This window comes from Apium graveolens, chromosome 4 (genome assembly GCF_009905375.1).
Source record: "Apium graveolens cultivar Ventura chromosome 4, ASM990537v1, whole genome shotgun sequence".
Classification (NCBI taxonomy): domain Eukaryota; kingdom Viridiplantae; phylum Streptophyta; class Magnoliopsida; order Apiales; family Apiaceae; genus Apium; species Apium graveolens.
The window spans coordinates 15,365,021-15,391,724 of record NC_133650.1 but is presented as its reverse complement, the minus strand read 5'-3'; the positions used below and the strand labels follow the sequence as shown (position 1 = coordinate 15,391,724).

Here is a 26,704-nt window from a genome sequence, read left to right as displayed (position 1 = left end):
GGGGTTGAAATTGGTAAAAACTAAAAACTATAACAAATATATTTGATATTAAATATTAGGGAATTTATTAAAAACTTTGTTTTTTAGATTTTTTTGCAATATTATCATCATTTAAAATATTTGTAAAAATATCTTTTGCTGCCAAAATTAATTTAGTGCAGCTCTTCTTTCAATTTTCAGGAAAATATTTAAATTATGTTTTTGGTTAATTTCATATTACATTTTAGATTGTATTTGATTTAAGCGGTGCAATTTGTTAAATAACATATTTTGTAATAAATAATTATTTGAATTACTAATTTTGAAGTTGCAATTGTGGTCGATTATGATTTATTTTAGTTGCAAAGTTGCGTAGAGTATTTTCATAATTGTTTTCCAAAATATGGTATTTTTGCAAAAACTTTTAAAAAGATGAGGTATTTTTACAAAAATGTTTCAATATATGGATATTTTTAAGAAAATCCCTAAATACTTATTCATTTATAATGCAAAATAATTATATTTTGAAAAAAATTGATATTTCAATACTCTCTTTGTCCCGCTCAATTCTTTATATACTTTTTAATCATGCTTAATATGTATTTTAAGTCTATTATAAAGTATAGTTCTATAATTAATTTTTAAAATTTTCATTTTCTGTATAAAAATTTAAATATTTCATTTTTATTCAAAATAAAAAAATTAAAATTATTTAGAAAAACCATACTTTATAATAATCTTAAAATGCGTGTTGATCCAGTCCCCCGCTATAAAGAACCTGGAAGGACGGAATGATTATTAATTTTATATAAGAGTAAATTGTATTCCAATCCCTTTTTACCGTCAAATACTATTACCTTTACTAATTGTAATATTTTTAAAAAGTTAACATTCTTGTAATATTTTGTAGTAAATTTTTATGATTTATTTTGTTATCGGAAAAAAATTAAAAATTTCAGAATTCTTTTTTTAGTTTTTAATTTAGTGTATGTTTTATCTAATTCTCGATTCGTTATAATTCTATTCCTGATGATCGTTTCGGTTCGTTATCTACAACTTTCTTTTTTCGTAATTTTTCAAGAATCATTCTAAAGGCAAAAAAAATAAATAAAAGTATAATATTTTTTTAAAAAAAATTAAAACCGTACAATTCTTACAATTGAGGGTTAAAAATGTAGAAAATTCATTTAACAATTTAGATGAAATTCGTGTTGAACTTTATAGGTCAAAACGTAATTAAATATTGTTAATTTATTGGGCTTACTGCCAAAAAAACCAACAATCTTTTTGGTAGTTTGCAAAAATAACCAATATAATTTTTATTTGACAAGTTTAACCAATGAACTTTGTATAATTATGCGAAAAAATGATTATAAAAGTAATCATGGTTAACAAAGGCTACGTGGCACCCCCAACTTAGTCCATGTGGCAGGCATAAATCTATACTATATTATAATAGACGGAACATTAAAAGTTTGGTAGTCGGTTGGTCGGTACTTCCTGAAATTACTTAATTACCCTTAATCAATTATTTTATATCTAATTGGTCAGTTAGTCGATTGGTCAATTTCAATTCTTATTGATATTGGAGTTAACTTCCTATATCAATTTAAATTCTATTTCATATTCAACTCTATATTATTATTAATTGATATTAAAGTCAACTTCTTCTACCAATTTTAAATTCTAATTCATATTTAGCTATATATTATTCTAGTTGATATTTTGGACTAAAATAAATTTAAGCAAACTAAATATAATTAGTTGAATTTAGTTGATATAATGTGCATTGGGTTAAGAAAAAATAATAAATACTACTGATCTGTCTAAAAAATTATACTATTAAACTAGGATAAACAAAATAATACATATTAGTCATCCAAGATAATGAAAATATAATTCAACTAACTAAAATAAAATCATATATATTAATTATTCGGTATAAAACAAAATTATTTCAGTTGTAACTAAATAAATCATATATAAATAGACTAAATCATATATAAAGGACCCGTGACATGCTTTGGACCCGTGACATATAAAGCATGTCACGGGTCCTTTATTTTAGTTGTAACTAAGGCTCTATTTGGGAGTGCTATTGAAAACTGTTGGGCTGTGAGAAAAAGTGCTGGTAGAAAAAGTGTTGTTAGAAAAATTAGATGACTGTTTGGTATTTTTTTTAATTTATGCATATTTTGAGATATAATGTATAAAAATAATATTTTTGAGAAGGTTTGAGGGTGAAACTGATAGCTACTTTCTGCAAAAGCTGAAAACAGCTTTTTCCAAAAGCATGGGGGGACATACTTCTGCTAACATCAATTTTTAGACCAAAAGCACTTTTCCAGACAGCAGCTTTTAGAATTTACCAAACACCATTCTGACAGTTTTTCGGCAAAAAGCTGATGTAACTGTTTGTAACAGAAATACCAAACGAGGCCTAAATAGACTAAATTTTTTATATTATCTCAAGAAGGACCCGAGTTCTTTAAATTTCTAGAACTCAGATTTGTAGCACAACTAAGATCAAGTGAGTTTTGATAATTGTTTCTCTATGTTTTTACAGTTAATTAATTATCACTGCAAAATACTTTAAGCTGTTAAGTTCAAGGAAGTCTAAACACTTAATTTGATTTTCTTGAAAACAATACAAAAAGTTTTTAAGTAAAAATCAATAATCACACATTCACCCCCTATGTGCATTTAACACATAACAAGTGGTATTAGAACAAAATCTGAAAGCAAACAGATTAGATCTTAGAAGTATGAATGCACAAAAGTTTAGCAGTATCAAGATACATATCTTTGACAAAGAAAACTACACTCTATGGAAGAAGAAGTTGATGTTGTTCATTAGGATGGCTCATCCACTGTAACTTGAGATTCTCAAGCATTGACCCTTCATTCCTCTGGTGAGGGTACCTGAAGCAACTCAAGATGATGTTGTTATTCCAGCTCATTATATTCCAAAAGATCCATCTACATACATCGATTCAAAGAAAGAGAAGGTCTCATTTGACAGTGGCTTGTAAATTATTTTGATTGAGTCTCTTGATAATGTTATGTACAACAACATTATTAAATGTGATTCATCCAAGCAAATTTGGGAAATATAGAGATCTTATGTGAAGGAAATGAAGAGGTAAGATCGAACCAAAGAAGAATCTTGATCTCACAGTATGAGAGTTTTATGGCTAAACCAAAAGAAGACATTGCTAAAATGTTTGAAATATCAATAAGCTGATAAATGACTTGCAGTTACATGACAAGTTCTATGATGCTGAGGAGGTCAACTTGAAGTTCTTACTCACTCAACCTGACCACTTATAACAGAAATTTTCTGCAATAAGGGAGGGAAGAGATCTAGGCAGAATAACCTTAGAGATTTTATATGAAGTTCTAAAAATCTTTGAACTTGAGATGTTGTATAAAGTCATTGTAGCTAAATTAAGGACATGTGGTTGATGTGTCAAGTACCTTGATAGCAAGCGAACAGAGGTAGATTGAAAATGAAACTGAATCTCAAATTCAAGTTGTACAGCTTATTGAGCAGAAATGTAATGAACTCTAAAAATAAGTCATTCTGGAAGTAAAACAGGAAGAATACTACACTCTTGATGAGTTAGATGAAATGGATCAAGTCATGGCCTACCTGGAAAAAAAGTTTTCAAACATAAGATTCAAGAAGCCCGGGTACTTCAAGGGTAAATGTCAATCTTCCTACAACAATGACTGGAAAGGAAAATCTCAGATGAAAAACTCAAACACAACTGGTAAGAGTGACTACAAATAAGGATCTGTGGACATATCTAAAATTATATGTTATAACTGTGAAGAACTGGGTCACTTTGCAACCAAATGCAGGAAGCCAAAAAAGGTGAAGAAAGACAAGGCATACTTGGAGCTTGAAGCTAAGTCTGAGACTCTTCTGAAAAAACAACAAGGAAAAACTTATATTGATGAGGAAAAAAGTTGGGATGATACAGAGGATGAAGATGAAAATGAAGAATATTGAAATTATGCTTCTATGGTCTTAGAGGAAGGAGAGTCATCTGCATCAAAAACTGAGGTACCCATCTTAATCACTATTGATTTGAATGTCTCTCAATATAAAGAAACTGTTGAAAAGATGAGTATGAAAATGTTTCACATTCATATAAGTATGGTGGCTACCACTGAAGAAATGCACAGATTGTCTAAAGTGAATGAGAAACTGGAAATAGAGAAATAAAAGTTAGAACTGCAACTTGTAAACCTACAATCTGTTAAGCAAGAAAATGAATGTTTAAAGAATAAGTTGAAATATGTAGAGGAGATAGAGACTATACTTAGAGAAAAGATTGAGAAAAATGAAGTTTAACTTGAGTCAATTAAGAATGCATCTGAATTAGTTGGCCAATATCATAAAAAAAACAAACCTTATGTCAATGTAAAAATTTGACTAGACTATGAGGCTAATCCACCAGTAAAGAAAAATCAAACTGATAAAGGCAAAGAAAGTTTGAACAAGAAAGATCCTGAGGTGCTACAAAAAGTAAATACACCTTTGTTTAAACCATGTGAATTGGACTTTAGTGAAGAAAAACTCATCATTAAGTAAGAAATTCCATATGAGGATGAGAGCAAGAAAAGTGTAAATTCAATTATCAATGCTAAAAGTGAAAAAAAAGCCTGAGACTAGTCATGTCCCCAAGACTCCTCAAAATGAAGTAAATAGCGAAGGTACAAAGAAGAAAAAGAAAAACATGAATGCAAAAATTGGAGTTAATAAAAGCAACAAGTATGCTTATGTTGCAGATAACCCTATAAAATAATGTAAAAAATATGGTTTAACAAATCATCTAACTCATCTTTGTAAAAAGGCTGTTAGTGAGCCCAAACATATGACATGCAAGTACAATGAAGCATAGACTGATGATATTTATTCTTTTTGTGATAAGTTTGACTGCACTCCCTGCAACATGAAGGTCATGACTAGTCGCCTAAATTAGGAAAATATCTAAAGAAAATTGACCTTGCATATGAGGTCAAGAATGAGAATGCCAATCAACCTAAGAAAACTGATTTTTTGATAATTCAAGCTCTACACCTTCTAACTCTACAAAGAAGAAAAATATGCTCAACAATGCTTGGATAGCTAAAAATACTTAAACTCTTTGGGTGTAGGCCAAGAAGAATAAAGTCATGTGGGTCATTGATAATGGCTGTTCCAGACACATGACAAGTGATAGAGCGCTTCTATCACAGTTCGAGAAGATGATTGGCTTTTTGGTGATTTTTGGAGATAACATCAAGAAATTTACAATGGGATATGACAATTTGATTTGTGGTAATATTTTCATTCAAGATGTAACACTGGTTGAAATATTTAAGGTTAATCTTCTAAGAGCATATGCACCGCATCGATATTTTTAATTGATTCATTGATTGTATTAATGAATTGATAGAGTAATCACATGCACCCCATATTATATTGAACCATCAATTGTTAAAGGAACTTTGATTCATCAATACAAACTTTAATAATTAAAGGAGTAACTGATGGGCATCAGTTGATGGGGCCCGCCTCATTTACATAATTAAAGTAGGTAAAATAATTAGACAGCTACAACGGCTACAGCCAATAATATTAACGTTTAGATATATAACGTTCTAATTATTAACGGTAATATTTTTACTTATAAATATGACCTCTTTTGTATTCATTTTTTACACAAAATTTTATAGTACTCATATTCTTAACTTTTCAATCTCATTTTCTTTCATATTTTTATACACGAGGACGCATTTTATACCTCCGACGGAAGTCGTCCGCACTGAATATTGGACGATCAACGAAATAATCTTCCATGAGATTTTTTCCTCTCGATAGCCTTTGTCTATGATGATTGGGAGATTTGCCAGGCCGTGAGCCGCGTCTTTCTGCTTCATTTGAAGTATCGATGAAGTCCATCACCATTGTCGTTTCGGTCACCATGGTATTCATGATTTCAGACTATTCTTGATTGTGTTGTTGCCTCTGACTCAACAATCTTTTCAATTCATTCATTACGATACAAATTTGTAGTGATTTTGAGATACTACAATCAGAAGATTATGATATTTTTTATGGACAATTTTTTTATGTCATTGTGTGATTCAACAAAAATCTTATCAAAAATCTAAATTTATTCACAATCTTATCAAAAATTAAAATTTATCCAACAATCTATGATTGGATATTATTGTGGTACCATTAAATAATAGAAATAAATTTAAATTATGATATAAAATATAATTATTTATCTGATGAATAGTAACTAATGAATTGATGGAGTTGTATGGGTGAATAAAAAGTAACAAAAATGATTGACTTATCATGAATAATAATGAACTCCATTAATTCAATATATGAATTGATGAATCAAAGGGACTCATGGGTGCATATGCTCTAAATATCAACAAATTCACATATAAATATTTTAAAGAGAATTTTGAATGAGAAAATTGTCTATCACAAATAAAAAAACTAGTAAAATTGCTCAATTTTAAGGAGGGATTTTTCTGTTTAGTTTCTTCCTCAGTTTGTTTCCCAACTCTTCTCGTCAAAAAAATACGAAGACATTTGCATGTTTACAGAATGTAAAAATTCGTTAGCAGGTTACCGATTTAAATGAGTTAATTATCAACTAGATCACTTCATCTGTCCAAATGTATCACCGATAAAAAAAAAGGACTCAAATTCACTCATTTGAAAATTTGTATAAAAAACATTACTCTATCGTTAGTTGAAATTTTTAAAAGTAATATATATCGAGTTTCACACATTTTTTATGAATGATATTACATCCAAATGAAAAATTCTGAGTTCTAGTATTTTAAATAATATTTTTAGTTTTTTAAAAATTTATCTACTATTTATTTTTATTTAAATCAAATAAAACAATCAAAAATTAAAAATATGGATACACATTCTAATTGAACACGTTTTCTTATAGATAAAAAAGGGTCCTCCCACTTTAATTTGGTTATTCTTGCTGAAGCTTTTGAGAAGAAAAAAAGAAGGTATTATAATAAAATTGTATGTCTATTTAAAATTAAATATTATAAGTGCGGAAAATTATACTATACTTAGCGATTAAGATTGTTGGATAGCTTGTTTAAGTTGTCTTATTGAGGCCCAGTAAATATATAAATCCAAAGTGCCCAGCATCTTTTCCACTTCACATTATGGACTCATAACCAAAAATACTATTCAAATCATGGATCAATCCGATCCAGTTCACAAGCCAATTTCAACCAATAAAAAATGGTCCCTTTGTTTAAAGCTTGTAACTTGTACAAGTCCTAAAGCCTCTTTCCAGATGTCTGCCTACTGGTTGTAAAACAAGTATACTAAAATACCTTAACCAATTATATAAATATGATTATTAAATTTCTTAATTTAGATAAGTAATCATAACTACCCAAATGTAACGTGTGGAAAACTTGAATCCAACTCGCTAATGTTTTGTCAAAGGGAGCAGGTCCTAATACTCCCACTTCTCCGCATGTATCGGTTTTACAATAATATTAATGTGTAAGTATATAAATTTTTTAATCGAAAAATTTCAAGACATAACAGGATTACTCAAGGCGCACTTTTCAAAATTTTAACATAAATAGTACAAAGTCTGAAGTGGTGGTCTGAGATACCCAATATATGTATCCGTATGAGAGAGTAATGACGTGAAACTTCAACTCAGCACTTATTAATAATATTTGTCGGCCACTATGAATATAGTTGTTATACTTTCAATTTATATTCATTTATTTATCTAAAAATTATGTTTTTTGTTGTGTACTTACAAAATTTTTTTATTTAATTGTATCAGTTATTACTATGTATTTAATTTTTATTATTTTAAAAAAATTACATCTTTATGTTTTATATATTTTCTTTTAGTATGTATTTATTTTTGTATTTTAATGCTAATATAGTTTCTTTTCAATTAAATGTTTAACTTTTTATATTAATTTTAAAAAAAATTAATTTCATTATAAAAAAATCACAACAAATAATATTGATAAAAAGTAATCAAAACACTATAATATAAAGAACAACCTACTAAATAGTAAAATTATATGTCTCAATAGAAATCAACAATAAGTCTCAATAAAAAATCATCAAATACTTGTGTTCATAATAAAATAACCAAATTGAATCAAATAAAAAAGAACATTTTTCATAACTTTCCAACTTAAAACATCTCATTAATAATTTTTATTCTCTTTGATTTCTAAAATAGGAGGATAGAAGGCTTGTATATTGTATGTGTTTCTGCCCGATGACTTGGATCATATTTGTTGTACCACCTTCATGACTTCAGTAATGGATTATCTAATATAATGTATACAAAATTATGTTAGTATATATATTCTTAAAATAAAATAAATATACTATAATCTTATAGCCAGACCTCAAAATTACCAGGAGTATAATAAGAAGAAAATGCCTGGTAGAGGGAAAAAATTATCACCAGCAAGTGAGTAATGCTCATGGTTGTCTCTGATATTTACATTTTCACGGGAGAAAACAAAAAAAAAATGAAACTTAAAATTTTGTATAAACATACCATTACTAATTAAATACTTTAAATACATATAATATTTGTTTTGATTTTATTTACAATAAAATTCAACTGTTTTATTTAAAATTATAATATATGTTAAACAACATAATATTTGTAACATTTATTGTAATATATAATATTATAATTTATTTTGCAAGTACTGTTTTATTATTAAAAAAAATATAATTTTGTATATTTTGTAATATATAACATTTTGTATAACTTTATATAAAATTATAACACAAGTATGTTATGATTTTTTTTATTGAGACTTATTGTTGATTTCTACTGAGACATATAATTTTATTATTTAGTCGGTTGTTCTTTAATCTTTATGTTATAGTGTTTTGATTATTTTTTATCAATCTTATTTGTTGTGATTTTTTTATAATGAAATTAATTTTTTTTAAAAACTTAATATAAAAGTTAAACATTTAATTGAAAATAAACCATACTAGCATTAAATTACAAAAATAAATACATACTAAAAGAAAATATATAAAACAAAAAGATGTAATTTTTTTAAATAATAAAAATTAAGTACATAGTAATAACCGATATAATTAAATAATAAAAATTTTGTAAGTACACAACAAAAAACACAATTTTTAGATAAATATATGAAAATAAGTTGAGGTTGCTGACAAATGTTTTTAATAAGTGCTGAACCGGGACTTTCACGTCATTTTGTACAATAATTCTGCACATGTAGCATTACTCGTCTGAAAATTGACGAGGGCACGGACCCCCCAAAGACTCATGTGCCTCTAGATACTGTACAGGATACAATCTTTACATTTGAACTTAATTTCTATGTTACAACAACTCAAACATCTTATTTATAAAGGATCTTTACCTAATATTATAAGGATTCAATCAAAATTGAAACTCCAACAGCGTAATAGTAGTTCCTATGCTTAATTATTCCATATCTTATTTTTATTAATTAAATATTCATTTCCCTCATTTTTCACACTCTTTTTTCTCTCTCTTCTTTAAAAAATATGAATAAAATTTGAATTTAATAATTTAATAATAGTAACAAACCAAAATAAGGATTGTCAGGGGTGAGCATAAATCAGCCAAACCGACCGAAACTGCTCAATCCAAACCGACCAAACCGAATTTTACGGTTTACTAACGGTTTGGTTCGGTTACTAATTGGCACTTTAAAAACCGAATTTTTTCGGTTTGGTTTCAGTTTTTACCTCCAAACCAACCGATATAACCGAACCGAACTGAATATTTGAATTTAATATACATATATTAGTAAAATGCAATTAATAATAATATTATAATGTACAATATATGTGTAAACTAAAATATATAAAAGAACTAATCATAATATATTTTATTTTAAGATATAAATATTTGTGTATGTGTTATGTTTTCACTGTTTTTTCTATTCAATAAAAGTATAAGAATTGGTCGCATCTTTTTCGTCCTCTTACCTTTTTTTTTATCTTTCAAAGTCATTATTTTTATATATTCTTTTTGAATATGATTATAATTGAAAATATAATTATGTAACATGATACAAAATTTTGATTCTTTTTTACAAATTCAAGTTTAATTTAATTTCTAACTTTGTTTTATAGGAAAAACGGTTTAAACCGAAACCAAACCGAATCAAACCGTTTTAAACGGTTTGATTTGGTTTGGTTTTTTCACATAACGGTTTGGTTTCAGATTGGATTTTAGGGAAACCGTTAATTTCGGTTCAGTTCAGTTTGGACCCTCCAAACCGCCCAAACCGACCGATGCTCACCCCTAAGGATTGTTGTTGAAGTTGGGCTACCTTATAATGTCTTAAATAACTAGGATCCTATTAATTTATAGATCGCACGAGTTATCGTTAATATTTAAAAAATTTATTTACACTGTTATATTATTTAATTTAAAATATTTATATAAATATATAATAATTATAAATTCATACTAAACTAATAGGATAGCCAGTGATCAAATTTTAGTAGAATAAGTATACTATATCTTTTCTCAAAAAAGTATACTATATCTAATAGTTTAACAATTTAGTAGTTTAGAGGATATATAACACTATTTATTTATATTTTTTTTAATAATAGTATAAGCTGTGGTTGTAGTTTAGTAGGATAAGGAGACTGTGTGCGGTAGTTTAATAATTTAGTAGTTTGGCGGATATATAATACTATTTATTTATTTTTTTAATAACCAAAATTAGGGAATAACCGTTGAACCAAATTATACCATATTCCGGTTATTATAGTATAGTATAGATTATTTTTAAGGAAGGATACTATTGAAGTTGCTCTTACAAACCTCTGTTATAGAAATCAGCCGATTTTTCAAAAATCGCCGATAAATCGCTCAAAAATCGGTCAAAAATATTAGTCCGATTTGACCGATTTCCGATAAATCGCCGATAAATCATCCGATTTTTTAAAAATCATCCGATAAATCGCAAATCAGTACTCAACCGAATAATCCCGATTCCCGGTAACACTGTTACAAACGCATAATCTGTCCGTTGCCGAAAATTAATAATGTGCGTGCTACTAATCATAGAAAATGATATCTTCCTTTACCGACACAAGTGAATACGACTCTGTATGATAACATGTCCTGATTTCTGCTTTAACGAACATATAATTGAAGATTTGATTAATGATTCATAATAGACCCCGTCCACGTGAAAGAGTCACCAAGTATTTGATTAAATTAATCAAGTTACTCTCCTTCCACGGGCAGATTAGTTGAGCTAAACTTTGTGTTTGTTGCAGATAATACTAAATAACAAAAAAGTTTACTGCTACAGTATTTTAACCAAAAGTAGCTAACAACTCCAACATTCTGTCACCCTCTCCCCTGTTTCCTCAGTTTGAATTCTTCTTTATATACCCCCCTGCTATCCATATCAACTTCATAACTTCATAACAAGCCTGCATAGATCATTTTGTAATTTGTTGGTAATACATAATATGGCTCAATCCATGAGCATTGTCATGGTCTTAGCTCTTATAGCTTTTGCTCCACTTGCATTTTCTCAAAAGACTGGTAGTCTTAATCCAAACTTCTATAGTAGGTCTTGCCCTAAGGCCGTCCAAATTGTTAAGTCTGTTGTTGCAAATGCTGTCGCCAAGGAGACTCGCATGGCTGCTTCACTACTCCGTCTTCATTTCCATGATTGCTTTGTCAAGGTTTGATACTCTCTTTTTTTGTGTAATGGTCGATTGCAGAAATTTATATACTCACACACTCGTGTCTTTACTTGAACTCGAACTCTTGCTTAGTAAATTTGATGTTTACTACTTCATGCACAAGGAGTACTTGTGTGTGATTGGTTCGGACAATGTCTAATTCAAATTTTCATCATGTAATGTAGGGTTGTGATGCATCGATATTATTGGACAGCACTGGTACCTTAATCAGTGAGAAAAGGTCCAACCCTAACAGAAACTCAGCTCGCGGATTTGAAGTTATTGAGCAAATAAAATCTGCACTAGAGAAGGAGTGCCCTCAAACCGTCTCTTGTGCAGATATCATGGCTTTGGCTGCAAGGGACTCTACTGTTCTGGTAATATTGTGTCCATGTAATGCATATGACAGCGTCAGCTTGTTATTACAGCTTAGTTGCACAAAATTACAGATTCTTATATTTTACAATTGTACAGACTGGAGGACCAAGCTGGGAAGTTCCATTAGGAAGAAGGGATGCTAGAGATGCAAGTTTGAGTGGTTCTAACAACAATATTCCTGCTCCAAACAACACTTTCCAGACCATCCTAACCAAATTCAAGCTTAAAGGCCTAGATGTGGTTGATCTCGTCGCTCTTTCAGGTATTTTTTTTGCTTACCGTGTCACATGTCTACAGGGGAGGACCGACATTCTGGGTGGCCTCCCCACACCAAAAAAGTAAATCAAAAACCCTGCTCAATATGATGGCCTATGAACTTTAAGAAAAACAAAAGAAAAAAGCTCCTCCCTCCGTCCATGAATTGATCCAGCATTCTCCCAGCTGCATGTTAAGCTTATTCAAAAATACATAACAGTTTAGCATATAGGGCAAGTAATATCAGATGTTCAATGTCTTGTATTTGAATTGCAGGAAGTCACACAATCGGAAATTCAAGATGCACCAGCTTCAGACAAAGGCTGTACAATCAGTCAGGCAATGGGCAACCTGATTACGCTTTGGATCAGTCCTATGCATCTCAGTTGAAAAAACGGTGTCCAAGATCGGGTGGTGACCAAAACCTTTTTGTATTAGATTTTGTTTCTCCAACAAAGTTCGATAACAACTACTTCAAAAACTTACTAGCTTCCAAGGGCTTGTTAAATTCTGACCAAGTTCTTGTGACTAAAAGTGATGCATCTATGGAACTAGTGAAGAAATATGCAAGAAGTAACAAGGCATTCTTTGAGCAGTTTGCCAAGTCTATGATCAGAATGGGAAACATAACTCCATTGACGGGTTCCAAAGGCGAGATTAGAAAGATTTGCAGGAAGATGAACAAATAAAATACACATTTTTATTATGGCACCATCACAAATAAATATGATACCATGTCAAACATTTCATTCTCTTAGTTTTGGAATTTTCTTTTATCTGTAATAGACGTTGAGTTGGTATTCATTCACCACTGTAGTGGAATTTGTATTTTGTGGTTAATAGTTTATAAAATATTTTGCCTTTGTGACTTTATCCATTATTATTAAAATTTACATGATTTTCAGTATCTTCTAAAGTTTGCCTAATGTTATACTAGGTTGCATGTGTTCAAAGAAACCAGCTCTGTTGTTTATTTTTCTGATCTCTTTAGGTTATAATTTAAGGTTTGTAAAGATCAAAAATCGTTTCAACTCGATTTTGTTGTGGAAAAATGAGTACTCTGACGAGTTCCGAGTACTCGGATAGCTAATCATGTATTATTTTTTATTAATTTTCTCTTTCATATATAATTATATATCAATAAAAAATAACAATATCTAATAATACTAATAAATTACCAACGCACTCGAAATAATAAAATTCTAATATAGATGGCTTGTTGATAATTTCGACAAAATAATCAAACATAAGTTTTTATAATAACAACATATCATTTCTAATAAATGTCAATACTTTAGGGGAAAAAAGCTAAAATATATAAAATTTAACGTATGTCTTTTTTCGAGATAGTTTAAAATAAAATAATAAAAAAAATTGAGAAAGCTAAATTCGATTTTGACCTCGAGTACTCGGAGTCAAACCGAGTTTCGACTGATTCTTTATAAATCCTTTTTGAACCCAATTATTTAAAACTTAGATCGAGCTAGTGGCTAAATTGAGTACTCGGACTGAGTATTCATTGGACTCGACGATTTTCAGAACACTACTACAAACACACACATGCAACTCGTTTTCTCTTATATGTGGTTGCGCTACTCTTTTTCTCTTACATGTGTTTGCTGATTGTTTGGACAATCCAATAATTTAAATTTATACAGGGATTGATGAACTTTCAATTTTACGCAATTAATTTACCTTTGATATTTGATTTTTTTTACTGTGATATATATATATATATATATATATATTTACATACTAATTGGAGTGTGAATAGTACTATATGAAGTTTATTTATTTAATTCTATTTACAAATTTAAAATTAATTTTCTAGTATGAATTTAATTTTAAAAACTAATTTGAGATATAAATTGTATAATTTAGCTTGACCATACAAATTTACCCTCAATTACATCTAAAGTTATAGTCAAGAACAGATAGAAAAAGATTTTTAAAATATATTGCTCATATCAAAAAAATGCTAAAGGCCAAAATAATCATTTTTAGAATCGACAAACAAAATTATTAGGTAGCAGCCAACTTTACCCTTGAGATATGTATTTAAGAAACTTGTATCTTATTCGTATAAGATACTTTAAATATTTTGTTAGGGGAAAAGTTAAAGTTCACCTTGACCCTAATTATCTCATTGTCCCCACTTCCCTTAATTCTACTCTCAACTTGACGCTTTATTTAGAACACAGTTTATTACATGGTGCATGTCCAGCACCCGATGTTAATGTCATATTATATGCTTTTAGAGTACATTTTAAATACACTGTTACAGCACTTTAGCACACTATTTGCACTACTAAAGGAGACAATGAGATATATAGAGAAAGCATGAACTTTATTTTTATAGCAAGTGGTGAAGAAACAACCATGGCAATGGACCTGGCTCTGTTTCATCTTCCAGGAACAGAGCAATGACGGAGTTCAGTTTCACTTTGTCTTCTATAGTTTTTAGCAACCCGTATTGAGATTGACAGAGAGCCTATAGATAAATTACCTGCAAATCGTAGAATCCCGATTCACATGCCAAATATCAAACAGATGCCGAAACTAACTACAAGTAGAAGTATAAATGAGCAGCTTCAGCAAACTGCGTCACTCTATAAACTTGTGAAAGAGATGCAACACTATGAACCCAAATGAATATGTTATCATGTAAAATGGTAAGGTGACTTGTATTTTTTTTTCCTTCCCAGTATATATTGGTGTTTTCTCCCTCATTCTGGATTTAGAGATGCTATTTACTTTAAATAAATATTACAAACACTGTTTTTTGGTCTCATCCAAACCAAATCATCTGTCATGCTCTGCCTCTCTTGTTCAGTCAAAGGGTGTATTTCTACATTTTGAATAGAAAATAGTCTACAGAAGTCACTGTTTTTAAAATTCTAATTATCATGTAGAATTTGTAATTTCCCAATCTAAGATGGACATTCTATATCATCCACTTCCGCCAATAAAACTGATTCAATGATTGTGCCTACGTCTCGAACGACTTGCTAGGGAAGTAAGGAACAATAAGATACCTTATAACAGGTTAAGATCTTGAATTAGGTTGTTCACCTGCCTTACGATGTGATAGAAGGCGGAAGAACTTTATATGGATTAAGAATCCCATGAGGGTCCATTAGCTTCTTAATGGAAGCCATTAACTGAACCTGTACAAACGCAAGTTTCTAAATGAATTCACTCGGCATAAAAACAATGCAAGAGGGAAAGAGAAAAAAAAATGTTACACAACATTTTAATTAGAAAACCTTCTCTCTGTACATCAAGTATAATTACTTCCAACAATGAAATACCAACATTTTTCGACAACAAATAAGAAGTGAAAACTGTAAATTTCCATACAAAAAATATTTAGATAACCCCTATCCCTAGGGCACTTTGCACTTCCACTTTGAGTTGTTCGAGGGTCCTAGATTCAGAGGCGTGCTGTCAGTTATAAATGATATTATCTTCATAGATCCTGTATAGGAAAATGTTTCTCAGAGAAAGGGCCCGATAAATGAAATACCGATTTCCTCACTACAATCAGAGGACAATAGTCAAGTTACTTAATTACCCTGCATACTTATTCAAAGGACTTGTCACTTTGAATTATGTTCTCTGTTCTGGATTTAGTGAAGACTCTTAAATATGCAACATGGAAGATACTCCTCTACTCAAGCCTTTGTGTCGCCCTATGGTCACATGATCCTCTATATACAACCCTCTACAGTTATGTTATCAGAAGATTTTAAGAATGGAAAATATATATGTATATAATATATATAGGGCCGCGCTCAACTTAGAACCAATCCTTAAAATAAAACCTTAGAACCATTACAATATAAGGCGAATTATGCTGGAACCCTAAATTTTAAATAGACTCTCAAGATCTAAACATATATACATCGTTGTGTATGCTTAAAAATGTTTTCAAAATATAATACATAAACACGACATTTTGCATGTGCAATTCTGATGTAGAACCCTAATTAATACTACAAATAAGGCAAAGTTTTACACCTGAACCCTACGTAAATAGCATATTAATACAACATAATAAAGTGAATTTTGCTGTAGAATGTTACGTTCTACACCTGAACTCTACGTAAATAGCATATCAATACTACACAATAAAGCGAATTCTACTGGAGAACCCTAATTAATACTATAAATCAGGCAAATGCTGCTTCAGAACCCTAATTTTTTAATAGACTCTCTGAATTTAATTGTTAAAATATCTCATAATTTCGATGCAAAATACAAAGTTCAGCTGAAGAATACAAATCTACGAAATAAGACGAGTTCTTCCGGAGAATCTTTGATAACTTACCTAAGATGTACAGGTTCTACGAGTTCTTAGACTAATGGTTCTAAGAGGAACATGAACATGGCTCAATATAACGAGCAGTATAACGAGCAGTATATAACAATTTTTAATATGTTATGAAAACTGAATCCAGGTTCAATCAATACAATGTAAATTGTCAGCAAAAAGCAACATGTTAGTGTAAGTTCCAATTAAACAATTAATATGACTTACAGTTTCAGGTGACTTGCTGTAGTGTATCTTATCAGCTTTCACATGTCCCAATCCATGCTCTGCACTGATACTCCCATGGTGCTTTGATGTCCATTCATAAACAAAGGGCTCAATTTGTGCTAAAATCTGCAAATTTTGGTATTTGTCAGGAAACACACATCCCTAGCATGAACAGCTGAACTCTTCAGTCAGGATTCAGGAATAAGGAAATTACGGTATTGTCGTATTGTGGGATTGATATATTAAGATGGAGATTGCCATCTCCAAGGTGACCATACCCTATGACATTTGCTGCAGAACCTATAAGTTTCATCTGTTAGGTAAGAAAATACAGGTTCTAGGCTCTAATTATAGACATACATATAGTTAGATACACATTGAGTCATTGACAAGGAAAAATAGTCCGTATCGGATTTTAAAAAACCATTCTTCTGATTGTCCATCCAAAATAAGCAACTACAAAATCTGAAGGCATTAATACAATAAAAAGTAGACAAGAAAATACACTTCACCCTCATAGACCAATGAGAAACAAGACCAAAAGGTTACTTAAAAAGTGCCTCTCTTCAGCACCTACAACATAGCATATCAGTTTATCCTCCCCTTGAGGTCCCTTTAGCAGAAGCCCACGAGAAACAAGAAATGGACCTTTTCTCAAACAAATTTATAGAATACTCCTGTAAATGATCTAAAAAATTGCATTTAAACACAAAGCATGTATTCTTCTAAAGCACGAAAAAGCTCTTAACGAAAGCATAACAAACCACTAATTGTCTTTCTGACTCAGTAAACCTTCCTCTGTACTCTCTTGGAACCAGAATCTGAAAAACAATTATTGAAAAATATTAATGCAAAGATAAGTTAGTTACCGAGACGTGTTCGCATTTCCTCAACAAGATCATACATCTTTTCAACTGGTAATGACAGATCATACTTGTAGACACCGCCAGCCTTCATTAATGCTTCTGGGACACCCTGTTATAACTTCCAATTATTTCACCAAAGATTATAATTTAGAGCAAAGCAAAGTCGTCAAACTTTCTAAATCGACACATTTTAGAGAAATTTTGTATCAACCATTGTACAATTGCCCCGTTGTACTGATGGTAAATTGAGAAGATAAGTGATGTGGGTTGGCTTGTAAATGCCTAAACATACAAACAAATGGTCCAAACTAAATAGATGCAAGCCCGGTAGGTTCAAATCACTCAACCTGGTTAGGAAGAATTTCCCCAGAAGGGCCCAAGTTATTTAGTCAGCCCCCGTTGGGTCCGGGAATAATTGATTCACAGTCAATTGGATAAATCTAAAAAAGATTCGGGCACCAGTAGTCTCATCAGATTACTTCTAAAAATCTGGAAGATGTCAGCTTGAAGCTCATTCCGGGGACATGAGTGTGACTTCTCCAGCAAGTATCCTAACCCTATCTCAACTCTAAATCCCTAGCAGGTGTTGCTATATAAAGGGGGTCATGACCCATCGCCCCACATTTCAAAGTATGCGATCAATACCCACTATTTTCATTACTAAAACTTATGATAAAAGAAAATTTTGAACATTCTAACTACAACTGTTGGTGGCAGGAGACTTATCTATAAAGTATAACAACCCCGACGTTTTTTCACTACAAGATTAAGTAGTCCTAAAACTGGTTAATAACTCTGGTTGGGTGTCATCTGGTCAAACTTTTATAGGAGAAACCAAATCAATTGTTTTTTTAAAATAATTAAATTATTATTACAGGGGACTCTTTAATATTTATACTGTTTAATTTCCACTTTTGTATATGCCTAAGATACATCTCAGACACCTTATCCTCCAATTACACTTTTTCTATTTTAACCCACACCCCTAAAACTTTTATTCCATTTTGTATTCAATTTCTGTGTTTTCCCTTCCTATGGTTAAGAAGCAAACTCTCTTCCTACCAATTTAAATCAACCACTTCATATGATGCTTGTGGAAGATTCTGATGATTTAAGATCATGAGTTAGAGGAAGTGGCTTTAGGTAGAGAAAGTAAATTATGAAGCCATGAAGGTGATATAAATTGAGTGGCTTCATTATAGTGGAATCTAAAGAAAAGGAGCCTGAGCTGTTTCTTAGGTTCCCTTTCCTCCTTTTATTATGACCAAAGTAGGAAGGAAGAAAACCAAATATTCAAAGGATAGGTAAAAATAGATACCTCACGAATATGCCAAAATGATGATGCTTGCTGTATGTCTTGTGCAAGAACACCATCAGATACCAAACCACTTTCCAGCGAATGAAGGAGGAAAGCCTCGAGCTTTTCTCTGAACATGGAAACAGAACAATGGAATCCAAAAAAAACATAATTACGACCTCATACTTGGTAACCTGAAACTTTAGACAAAATGACAGGGTGTTGGTCAAAGGCTACTCCAACAGCTTTATAATACTAGTGACTTATCAGATGAACCAAAAAGTTTGTACACGAGAATCTAAAGTGCAATGGTTGATTTTAATAAAACCATTCACTTGCACATTGATGGGAAACAAATGGAGAAATTTTCATTATACAATTTTTATAATTATTTATACATTAGACAAAGTTAGTTTTAGGTATTCTGGAATCAGAATAAGCATGTACGGGTTTACTTAGGTAAGGATTAGTTAGGAACCTGAAATAAGTAGGATTACTTTAAGCTCATTATCGACATGAATGTAATCTTCTATTTTATTTTAATTCAGATAATAAAACTATATAATGATTATTAGATTTTTGTCAATATAAAGTCTTCTGCCTTGTGTATATCTAAAAATCTCTGCATCCCTTATTTTATCACTACTACATCTAAATCCTAAATCCTGTCCTGGTCCTGCATCAGACATAGCACCATGGCATATAATAAAACTTTAGACTAAATGATGCAATCTTTTCTTGTTGCAAATCAGAAGCCCATAAAGGACAAACAAGTTCCACGAGGGGCATCTGGTATAACAATATAAGCACCACGGTGACCAACGTGCAGTATCTAACATGCTGCCTATAATTTACACATACTTTTCTAATGCAAAAAGCATCCAGCCTCTATGTACGATCAATTGCCACATGGACCTTGATAACAGAGGATTCTATTGAAAGACTAAACACGAGTAGTTACAATACCAAACTTTTACTTCCAAGCTGAAGCAAACGTGAGGAAGTACTAAATAATGATAATTGCTAGAATGACAGATATGATTAGTATTAAAAACAAGAAAAAGTTTACTTGTCACTAGATTCATCACTGCCTGTTGTCTCAATCAGAATATAGAAGTTGTGCATCGGGGGAGGTAATGGATTCCGAGCACCTTCTAGGTGTTTCAGAACCTGTAGAACAATATAATGACCATGTCAGGAGTTTTGGCTGAACCATGACAAAATAGATTATTTAATATTTATGTAGAAAATAAAATAAAACAAAACAAATTATCGTCCAGTAACTCTTAAAACACAGTGTATAACACCTGAGGACTAGTAAAAATCTGTCGACATGGACTTAAAAATGTGGTCTACTGCTGTATTGCTAATTTCCAGAGAATATTTACCAGATCAAGTGCTTGGACATCCAGAAACTCATATGCAGAAAGAATTTCTCCAAGCTTCCGCTTGGCTTCTAATAAAAGTTTCTGGTTCATTAATAGAATGTATTCACATGAGTTACTAATATCTCAAAATATTAAAGGAAAAAGAAAGATCATATTTGTCCTAAATCCAAATGGAAATTAAACTTATATTTGTCCTAAATCCAAATGGAAACTAAACTTCATTGACTGCATCAGGAAATAGTAAGGTGATTCTACCTGGCAGCTTGTATAATCACTACAAGCAAGAAAAGCTAGATTTACAGAAGATAACTTTGGAGGGGTGAGTATCGAAATTTTGGTTATCAGTCCCAGGGACCCCTCACTTCCTAAATGCAATAGAAGGATTAGAGGAATTATTTAGTAAAATTATTTGAACCAACAGAAATGTCAAAAACAAGATGTCTATTTGTCAACATACCTATAAACAAGTGCTTCAGGTCATATCCCGTATTATCTTTTCGTAAAGTCCCAAGCATATCAAGAACGGTACCATTTGCTAAAACAGCTTCAAGACCTGATAGGTCGGTATATAACTTAAAAATAATTCAAAATTTATTACGGTTTTAAATGAAAAATAATCTGACAAATTGAAGTGTTTAAATACTAAACATAGAGTACCAATTTTTTTGAGAAACTTATAGCCAAGAAACCTGTTTACTAATAAGGAAGAAGTAGCCAAGAGACTAATTTAATGACATGTGTCCTACATTACAACATCTTTCAAACAGAATCACTTCTACAACTAGACTATCTCATGACAAGTTGACAACCTCTTACCGCTGCCATCTATCTTCCATCCTCAATGTCATTGATGTAAGACAGACATAAGTACATATTACTATTCTCAACTATTTGATTTTAAAAATATTATATGACGAATGATATAATGAGGAGAAATTCACACAACTCTACCGCCAGGGAAATTTAACAAGGCCCTTATTTTAATTTTCATCTTATAAAATGTGAGCATTGTGCAGTGCCTACATATAAGCGACTTTCACATTTTTTGATATGAATACTGGCTTACAAGTTTGAATTAAGCAAAATAAAGCTGAACATATGGAGTCAGAAAGTGATTCTCACCAAGTACATTTCCATGGAGTGATCCATAACGGACCAGCCGTAAACCCCCGGCATTTGTTGAAACATTTCCACCAATCTGACAGCTACCTTTCGCACCTAGGTCTAATGGCATTATAAATCTGAATCAAAGTACAACACCTTAAGATGGATGGATAGGATGGTATATACTATATACAATGATTACAAGGGAATACTATAAGAGACTTGCAGATATTTTAGTGCTTAAGATGTAATGTCACCTAAATAGATACTTCCTCTGTCCCATTCATTTCTATACACTTTCCTTTTTTGGATGTCCCATTCAATTCTATACATTTCAAACTTACCAAAAATAGTAAAAATTTTATAATATAAAAATCAACCATACCCGCTACTTTCTCCTACTACACTCACTTTATTCATTAAATATTGAATGGTCCCACCACTTTAACCAACTTTATACTTTTTTTCATTAAATTACACTTTTTCTTTCTCTCTCATCCCACTATCTTAACAAAACTAACATTATTTTATTATGTTTCTTGTCCTCCATGCCCAAACCATTTGTATACAAATGGCTGGGACGGAGGGAGTAGATATTTGCATATCTTAGCATTATAAATCAACGGATACAATATAATATAAGGAAAACATATTTTAGTTCATTCAAGTTCAAGATGATAAAGATTACACAAATATGTATCACAGCATTATTGCAAGAAAATATAATATGAAGCCACGTAAAAAGTTCAGACGTTCATATCTTTACTCAAGATATGTGCATGTTGACTATGCAGTGACTAGAATGTGGGTGTTTATCATTTTACTATAAACAATTAAAATTTACATTGCAAACATTTACAAAAAAATATCATAAAGCACCTTCTTTGATTTACTGTTAGATTCAGTTTATAATATGTAAAATACTAAAATTATAAAAAAGTAATTCTTATACTTTAATTAAATTTTGATAACTTTGTCTTTGAAAAATAAGATAAGTCGGTTTGAATGGGACTGAGGGAGTTGTAAATACTGAGCCGCTAACCACACTCAAAAGGCAAGGGCAAAAAAATATGAGATCACGCACATGGTTTGACATTTACGGTTAATCAATTAATAGGAACGCTGGGAATTCTGGTGAATTTTTTTACTTTTACATTAAAAATGAGAATGCATTAGTTACTAATGATTAGTATGTCCCTTTGATTCAAATTCTAAAAGAGGGATTGGACACAGGTTCCAACATCAATTTGAAATGTCATGACTCACACCATTAATGAAACCTGTTTTGGATATAAAAAGTAAACATATACAAGTTAGTGGAGAATGATATTAGACGTAGGCATTTTAAGGTAGTCATGTCAACTCAAATAGGCCTGACTATAAACTTATGCAGTCTGCTAGGTAACCCATATTCCTCATGTTCTAAAAAAACCATATTTTCAGTTAGAGCTGCAAATGAACAGAGTCGTTCGTGAATATCACTTTTGGCTTGGATATTAAACTCGGCTCGGCTCGGCTCATTTTAAAAAAAAGAATTAAGCTCGGCTCGACTCGGATAGAACTCGGCTCGGCTCGGCTCAGTTCGTTTGCAGCTCTATTTTCAGTTATGCACAAAGATGTTCCAATTATGTTGTAAATATATCCAGCACTTAAAGAAATTAGTAGCAAAAAGCTTTTATAATAATGAGTAACTTAACAAACTGATTCCACAGTGCAAGTGATGTATGGAAATGGAACCATGAATGTTAATGTGGCTATGCAAATTTTATGATTGTGTTCCCTTTAGTGACGCAAAAATTACCCTTCATTGTCCAGAAAAGAAATCAAGTTCTCTAATACGCATCCTGCTTCACATACCAATACACCACTGACCTACAAAATTTAACATTTACTTCATATTTCACAGACTGACTGATTGTTATGTAATTGAGTAGAATGCTTGAAAATATATAACCAGAAATTTAAAACATTTTTTCCGTATATATAAAGAACTTGAACACATAAAGGTAAAATATTCAAATTTCTGAGATAGACAACCAAGAAAAGGCTACGAATTGACAAAGATGACTACAGCTCTGAGATGTGACCAATTTAGACAGGTACAGGTCAAAAAATACAGGTTTTATTATTGTGGTAAAGACAAGCTCACATCAAAACAATCGGAATGCTAAAGCAATTGAAAGAAAATATTATTAATAACTAATAAGTGTACATAGAGGGGAACTACATATTATTACTCAACTATCATAGAAGAGAAGTGTCTACCTTGTCAAAGGATACAATTTTATGCATGAGGCTAGTATTGATAATCACCTGCAGAATCACATGAGAAAATGCAATAAGCACATATAGAATGTGAGGGGGGAGAATAACTAATCCAACATATTAGTACGCTTGCACATTTACTACGTGACTTATGGTTTGACGTACAACCTAAACTGTTAACGACAGGCCAAGGTAACACCAAGTCCATCTGGTCAGTATTCACTGTTGGACCTAGGTGGTAGATCTATATTTAATATACTTCGGTATGAGAAAAATCATTTACTCGTCAAATATTATAAAATCATCTATAAGAAGATCTATTTGGTTTCTAATTGTGTGCAAGTATACAACTCAATTGACTTTAAACCATTATAATTACATGACGATTTAGTACATCTTTTTCAGCCATGTCAAATGATTGCGTCCAAATGCAGTCCAGACTCCAGAGATCCAAGTATTCTACAGTATAATGATACTTTAACCAACTGTAGGAATTATAGTACTCCAAAATCCAAATATTTCATCCAGAAAGTAATTTTCTAAATATCAATACATTGAATCTACTTGGGTTTCTGCAACTTGCATTGTACTGAAGTCCAAAGGCCTTTATTTTAGGAACTAGGAAGCATCAACTATTCTGATTAATATTTGTTACAAGCCTGTACATGTCTATTGTAAATGAGTATGCAGCAGCATTGTTGACCAAAACTACAGAAAACTCTGCGTAATTTACTAACATTTTTTCCTCGTTCTTGTATCCTAGCAGTCCCTTGCCGCCTTACAATTTTAATAACAATTCGCCATCAATTTAAGCATGATTTCAATAACTCATTATCTAGATACATAATTTACCTCATCAAAAACAGGAATACTTCCTCCCACAAGACCTGTATTTCCACCTTGAGGGACAACAGCAATACGTCTGGAGTTGCAATATTTGAGAATCTGCGAGACCTGTGTTATATGGTCCATACTTATAAGTGATCCAGTTATCTGATATATAATATATATGATGCAACAAGAAATTCATCTTAGATGGACAACAATAAAAGCGAATAGGAGTAAACAAATTCATATGAGTACATAATTCAACTCAAATGGAATGAAAAAAGTCAGGCTTCAATCAAAAAAGCTTAAAAGACATGAGAAATAGAAAAAACTTTTAAGGATAAATCTGAAAGGGAAGACATAGACAGGGTTGCAGCCGTTTGCATCAACAAACCAATGTTCATTCATATCTACACACACACACACATTAACACTGCCACTGCACCCAAGAGCCCATATTTGGATCAAAGTGGACCATTTGGTGCCTCATATAAGCCAGTATCAGCCATAGTGTACAAATTTAATAATTGAGAATATTGGGGTAGGAGGGCATCAAACTTGTGACCACTTCCTCTAATACCATGTTAAGTTACCAGCTCTCTTAAAATTTCAAGGTGTTACGAAGAGAACTCCTTGTAACACTACAATCCACTTTAAAGTCCATAAAAACATAAAAGAACGGTCCTACACGATCATGACCCTGATTTTCCTTATACAAATAGAAAATTACAGCTAATAAAGGTGAAAATAAAACCCCTAAAAAAACCGCCTAAAGTATCTTATTATTCCAATTAAATTTAAACGACGGAAAGAGTTTGATAAACACAAAACAGGTTTAAGAACAAACACAAAAAAATCAAACAATTCTCCCTCTAGAAATTTGCATTTCACAGAAAGCCGGATATTAACAGCATTGCACGATAAATGAGTATCAATACATTTCTCGAAAAACAAAAGGACACAAACCTCATCAGTGGTTCTAGGTTGGAGCATAAGCTTACTTGATCCTTTGTATTTCCGCATCCAATCCGTGTTTGCATCGTCCAGTTTATCTTCATCCTCAATAACATATTTCTCCCCTAATATACTCTTAAAATGAACAATATCCTCCGAATTCACGGACGAAAACATCGGGTTCCTCTCAGCTGATGTGGCATAATTTCTATATCCTATCTGCTGCTTACAGTTTCCAGCTAAATTTTCTAACGGTGCAGAAATCGCACAATAATTATATGCAAAACCTGAAAATAATTGACAATTTTAGTAACTATAAATAATCTCTCTCTCTCTCTCTCTCTGATACAGTAATTCAAACAAAACAAGTAATATTTAACTAATATACGAAAAGATAGGAGTAAAAAGATGATACCTGAAGTGAATGATCGGTTGAAATTACGGCTAGGTGGATGATTTGAAATAGAGGAGTGTTTGAGTAAACGGCGGTAGATAAAAGTGGCAGCTCTCCACTTATCCATTGTGTGTTTCACCGTCAACTGTGTTTGTTCGAGTAAAGTTAACGGCTTCGAGTCTGTGCTCTGTTTAGTCTAGAGACACGTATACCAGATGAACACTTTCGAACAAGCTGACGCACAAGTCTTATCAAAATCAATAATTTATCCGACAAATCAAGTCTAATGTTCTACAAATCGCTCGGTACAATTGGGATCAAATGACTCGGTTAATAATTTCAGATAATATTGAAGAAAATATTAGTAGCAGGTAATTTTGCTGAAATTATTACATGATTTTGATGTAATTAGATAATTTTTGCAACAATAAAAAAATTAAATGATATGTGTATATACATTGTTATACAACTGTATAATAATAAGACTACGTCTGTCATATTGACATTGCTAAGATTAAGTTGTATGATAGTCAATATTTGTATTATGTAATTGTATTACTTGAATTTGTAAAAATGTTTGGTAGACTACACTGAAGGATTTTTCTGTGAACAATTTTAAGGTAATGAATAAACTCATGATCCTTTTCAGAGAAAAGATGTAGAAATTTGGAGTTGAATAATGTTGT

At 31.3% G+C, this 26,704-nt stretch overlaps 2 protein-coding genes across 8 annotated transcripts; one reads left to right on the top strand and one right to left on the bottom strand.

The window, feature by feature from the left end:
- Positions 1–11,369: 11,369 nt before the first annotated feature.
- Positions 11,370–13,255, top strand: LOC141717804 (peroxidase 72-like). Its single transcript, XM_074520006.1, has 4 exons — positions 11,370–11,749; positions 11,935–12,126; positions 12,224–12,389; positions 12,659–13,255. Exons 1-4 carry the CDS (start codon positions 11,531–11,533, stop codon positions 13,069–13,071), a joined length of 990 nt encoding a protein of 329 aa, XP_074376107.1. The 5' UTR covers positions 11,370–11,530; the 3' UTR covers positions 13,072–13,255.
- Positions 13,256–14,538: 1,283 nt separating this feature from the next.
- On the bottom strand, positions 14,539–26,287 carry LOC141717803 (D-2-hydroxyglutarate dehydrogenase, mitochondrial). Of its 7 annotated transcripts, none has more exons than XM_074520002.1 (16): positions 26,040–26,284; positions 25,637–25,911; positions 24,695–24,796; positions 23,843–23,890; positions 23,379–23,449; positions 21,596–21,714; positions 20,931–21,026; positions 20,729–20,838; positions 20,474–20,554; positions 20,155–20,255; positions 19,107–19,215; positions 17,792–17,897; positions 17,137–17,222; positions 16,923–17,048; positions 15,418–15,549; positions 14,539–14,888 (listed from the first exon to the last, which is right to left on the bottom strand). In XM_074520002.1, the coding sequence occupies exons 1-15, from the start codon at positions 26,143–26,145 to the stop codon at positions 15,460–15,462; spliced, it is 1,626 nt and encodes a 541-aa protein (XP_074376103.1). In that variant the 5' UTR covers positions 26,146–26,284; the 3' UTR covers positions 14,539–14,888; positions 15,418–15,459. The 7 variants fall into 7 exon arrangements, 5 of the variants coding, with proteins under 5 accessions (XP_074376103.1, XP_074376102.1, XP_074376104.1 ...); XM_074520001.1 differs by having other exon boundaries at positions 15,455–15,549; XM_074520003.1 differs by having other exon boundaries at positions 15,459–15,549.
- Between the last annotated feature and the right edge of the window lie 417 nt (positions 26,288–26,704).